At 37.7% G+C, this 4,570-nt stretch overlaps 1 protein-coding gene across 2 annotated transcripts; it reads right to left on the bottom strand.

Annotated features, from left to right (window-relative positions):
- Positions 1-228: 228 nt before the first annotated feature.
- LOC110421142 (protein LAZY 1-like) lies at positions 229-3,391 on the bottom strand. 2 transcript variants are annotated; one of them, XM_021434638.1, is made up of 5 exons: positions 3,061-3,391; positions 2,915-2,981; positions 1,639-2,438; positions 930-1,212; positions 229-505 (listed from the first exon to the last, which is right to left on the bottom strand). In XM_021434638.1, the coding sequence occupies exons 1-5, from the start codon at positions 3,064-3,066 to the stop codon at positions 486-488; spliced, it is 1,176 nt and encodes a 391-aa protein (XP_021290313.1). In that variant the 5' UTR covers positions 3,067-3,391; the 3' UTR covers positions 229-485. The 2 variants fall into 2 exon arrangements, with proteins under 2 accessions (XP_021290313.1, XP_021290321.1); XM_021434646.1 differs by having other exon boundaries at positions 1,639-2,414.
- Positions 3,392-4,570: the final 1,179 nt, after the last annotated feature.

The following is a 4,570-nucleotide window of genomic DNA, read 5'->3' as shown; positions in this document are numbered from 1 at the left end:
AAATGTGTTTCTGGCTGCTCTTACTGCATTATTTCCCACCACTATCTTCGGATTGGTCTCATTTGTGGTACTTCATTTACAAAATGTTAGTGTAAAATTGTAAAAAGCAGATTGATTCTCATTCGTTTGTAGCCTTCTGGTTGTCTGTTGTTCAATGATGTGTTTTGCCTCACGGAAATTATGGGTTCCATTTGATCTATGATTAAGGAGACATTGAAGTAACTGAACTCCAATACTAATTGAGATATGCTTTGTAGGAAACAATAATGCCTTAAGAGTTTTACATTAAGCACCCTCACATGTAAAGTTTCAGGAGGAGGACCTCCTTCATTTATTTCAAGCTCTTTCGTAAAGTAGCCACTCACAAATACCAGTTTAGTAATTAATAGTAATAATAATAGAGAATCTCACAAACACAGGAAACTTCATTCTTACTAACTGGGGATGATAATTTGAAAACCACACTTGAAAGCTGCTTCTGCCTTTTAGAGCTCCAACACCAGGTCTACAAACACAAACCATTTTACGACATTAGGCTATTTATTTCGAAAACTCACAACAGTGACACCACTAAATATGTGCAACACTCAGAATTGACTGCTGCATCTGCCTTTTGGTATTAAATTCCATGTGCCAAAAATGTGATGACACAGTGACACTTATGCTTACTGTAGAGTCAGTATGCAAGAAGGATCACAAGGCATCAAAACTAATCAACAGCCACTTGCTTTTTTTGCATGGCTATGCGTATCCATTTTGGGATCTCACCTATGGAAACTAGCTATTTAAAAAATATCAAATATTCTTGGAAAGAAATAAAGGAATAAATGACGAAAGCAGACAAGTATGATATTTCTTCTCTGAATTATAGATAGTATATGACAGGGTTTCTTCATGGATACGATAATGGAAAATGCATCTATACTTACAGTCTGCATCTGTTTTGATCCAGCACTCCCGGTTCCCGTTAGAATCATTGCAGCTTATTGTGAATTGAGGTGGGTTCGATTGGCTCTTGTAGCGTCGCATGTTTTTTGAAAGGGCTCTCTGAGGAAACAACATTATGTCCTCGTCTTCAAGCATATGACCTCCAGTCTCGTGTCCATCATCATACAAGATGCCTTTCTTGTTCTCATTCTTTTGGGGCTTGTCATGCTTGTGTGTGGCTGTTGAGCTTTCAGGATGAACTTTTCTGTGGAACATGTGTAAGATCTACACACCACATTTCACGGAATTAGGGAACTTAACCTTTTTCATTATCAGAGTCTTAAGCACATCCACTAAAACTCAGAACTAATGGTCATTTTTCTTAATTTGTTTGTAAAAAATTTGCAATAAAGAAGGTGAAAGAAAACAGAAAAGAAGAAGAATGTGGTAAAGAAAAAGCAAGGGAAGGAAGAAAGAAGAATAGGAGACATTGTTAAAACGTACTTGATATGCAGACCATTCAATTCGGTCCTTTTATCTTGGCCAGCATTTGTCATTGCTCACACTTAGGATCATATGGCTACAGCATACAAATTATTGGATTCTATACTTACAAAATTTCTCTTGTAACTGACATATGTATCACTTTGTAATGATCCTGGGAAGCCATGACCAAGAAAAAGATTGGTCTAGTTATGTTATTTGACGTACCTTGTGCAGTTTTGTTTCTGCTGAAGCAGGATCAATATTTCCGCCAGTAGATGCGGTAGAGCTCCTTGAAGCATTGAGCATTTTTTTCTTCAGCATCTTTTTCATAATGTGCACTGCAGATTTATCTCCTTCCCTCTCTGGTCGCTTCTCCTCCTTGTCATATTTACTACCAAAATTTTCCTCTGTTATTTTAGTCCTCTGAAACAGCTCCCCCAGTGAGGTCCTGTGTTCCTTTTTTGCCACTGTAGTTGTTTCTGATAATTCAATTGCTGAGCCAAAAAGATAACCTTGGAGTGGACAAACTGTAGTACCATTCCCATTGGTATCTGGACCTTCCATTGGCTTTCCACTAAGCGTAATTGTGCTGCCATGACTGCTTCTTCCAGTGCTGACATGACTGTTTCTTCCAGATGAGTCATTGCAGCCTTCTTCTTTAACTTCAGCTCCCAGAACCTTCTCCAACTCATCATTAATGAGCTTCAACTCATTTTCTGTTGCTTCAGTTTCTTTTTCAGTTATATTCTCTACAGAGATAGCAAATGTTGGTGTTGATGGATCAGGAATGTTAGGGTCAGAACCAAGGGTGCCAATGGCAAGAAAGCCGTGGAATAGCTCAGATATTGCTGATGATGATTCTTCTTCATAGTCTTCTTCTGCCCGAGCAGCTTCTACACCAGCAAAAGACTTTCGAAGATGGACTCTTTGTGGTTGCCTAAATGGCTTAGTACCATAGTTTGGCTTTGAGTAGAATTGTTGGTCATCCAGTGATGACTGCCCTGTAAGACAATTACAAGAATGCCCTGACACAGAAAATGTTAAAAGAAGAACTTGGATGAAGATAAGATTAGAGGGAAGAGTAGGTTCTAACATAACATTTCGGCAGAAACAATATTGATTACTTGTTCGTAACCACGATAACGTTTAGTTTAGAAAGAAAGCTTTGTATTTATTCACTATCTATGGATTTACCATTATAGAGTTCACTTTTGGTTCATCTTAAGCTTACATTCCAGTCATCATAGCGAGCAGTATGAAGAGTATGCTGTTCAGAGGCCTTTGTGGTTCATGTGCATTAAGTCTAAATATGCACTACTTGTCAGGTCCTTGATAGATTTGCAGCCTCTTGTGCACATCTACAATCTAGGTCGTGCATTGCCATTATAATTTGCAAAATTTTCATGACCAGAGATGACTCAGAGATTATAGCTATCCTTTCAGTTGAATCTGCCATTCAAATGTCTCAGTGGAAAAAGCTATAAGGCTGGATGACACTTACCAATGGCAAAATCCTTGAGTGGTTCACTGCTATTTTGGCGGAACTTACGGTGCATCCAACCTAGTAACTGCACCAAAAAGAGAAACATTCAACCCATTGAATTGAGGAAGATCATTTTCTCCAGGCTTATACTGAAAAGTGTATACCTTCATCTCTGCTGTCTTCAAAATACCTCAACTTTGATCACTTGTTGTGGATTGCGGGTGGAGTGGAGATCTACTTAACCATTTGATGACACACTGTTAATGAATGGAAATAAATTAGGTCCTTGAAGTCTCCTATCATCTGAGATAAAGATGGCTGGAGAGAAACACAGAGATCATTACAAAATTTGGGTTGGCTATTAATTGTCAAGATCACATCATGTAGCCCAATGTCGAGTGGGTCCTCTACTCCAGGAGCCCAGAATTCTACATAAGCCATCCACTCATGTTCATGTGCATGGCGGGTTACAGGGTTTATCGCTTTTCCCTTTCTTTCTTTTCATTGTCTCTTTTTTTTAATTTTTTGCATGATTTGGCACAGACTGATACACTTAAATATTGTGGTGGCATATACGATTCGCTTACATGTCCATTAAACTTGTAAGTTAAGATGCAATTAACCATGTTCAACTGTGATAGATCATCAATTTGAAGTGTGCCATGTTGTATGTTACCACCCTTTCCGACATGTAAATCCGCATGCACCTTTTTGTTTAGGATGTTGATGAATTCATTAGCCTTATTACAATTAATGGTTTTCTTGGTATTTGGTGGAAGAACCTGGCTTTGCCAGTGGGGGCTCCAGAGACTATGTGGTCGGATTTCAGTGTCAAAGGTAATATGACAATAGAAGAAGATCTTTTCTCTTTATGGATACAAAAAGTAAGTCTGCCTGATGCTCCTTGGTTGGTCTGAGACTGTGTGGGGTTTTCTAACTGAAGGACCATTGTATGATAGACAAGAATGAATGATAATTTACTTAAATAAATATCTTCAAACACAATACGTTACAATACTTTTAAAGTTGCAGTCAAAGAAATTCTGTGTGCAGCCAGCAATTGGATCCACTTGATGTCCCTGATATTCTACCATTTTGGAACATAAAAAGCTTGCATAGCGTTTACGCACCATAGGTATGACTAAAATTTAACTCTTCGCGTATATATTTCCTCCCTTGTTATGTTTCATAAATCCAGTTGCATTTAACATGTTGTTAATTTTCCAGTGTATATGACTAAACCCTCATAATCACATTTTACTTCTTCATGGTGATTACTAATAACGATTGTCTATTATCTACTATCGAGCATAGCCAAACAATAACCATTACAAAAGTTCACGGATTCTGTGATCTCTGTACTTCCCAGTACTCCATTCTATGGAATGTTGAAGTTGTTTTCATTCTTAGCCAGTCATGCACACATTCACCGTCATTATCATTTCATTATAATATGTATTTTCTGCAGACCATCAACTTTGCGAATATGACTGAGCTGAAAAGCAAGGAAAGGGTTTATCACTGAGGGGCTTAGGTGATAAAGCCATCTTTCATGAATGAGTACAAATATCTTTTCATAGATGTTGATTTGCAAATTCTGATACCCTTAAGTACTGCTGGATTTTTGCTAAACCTTTAATTAACAACTGTGAAAACATATATATATATATATAT

Source organism: Theobroma umbraticum, unplaced genomic scaffold (genome assembly GCF_002168275.2).
Source record: "Theobroma umbraticum cultivar Fairchild unplaced genomic scaffold, ASM216827v3 scaffold_30.0, whole genome shotgun sequence".
Lineage (NCBI taxonomy): Eukaryota > Viridiplantae > Streptophyta > Magnoliopsida > Malvales > Malvaceae > Theobroma > Theobroma umbraticum.
The sequence above is the reverse complement of the archived record's forward strand: the minus strand, read 5'-3'. Positions and strand labels throughout refer to the sequence as shown.

Coding starts and splice junctions, on each gene's coding strand:
- LOC110421142 (XM_021434638.1), bottom strand. Junction 1,213..1,638: donor CAGAAACAAAACTGCACAAG/GTACGTCAAATA, acceptor TGTGGTGTGTAG/ATCTTACACATGTTCCACAG. Junction 506..929: donor GATCAAAACAGATGCAGACT/GTAAGTATAGAT, acceptor TTGTGTTTGTAG/ACCTGGTGTTGGAGCTCTAA.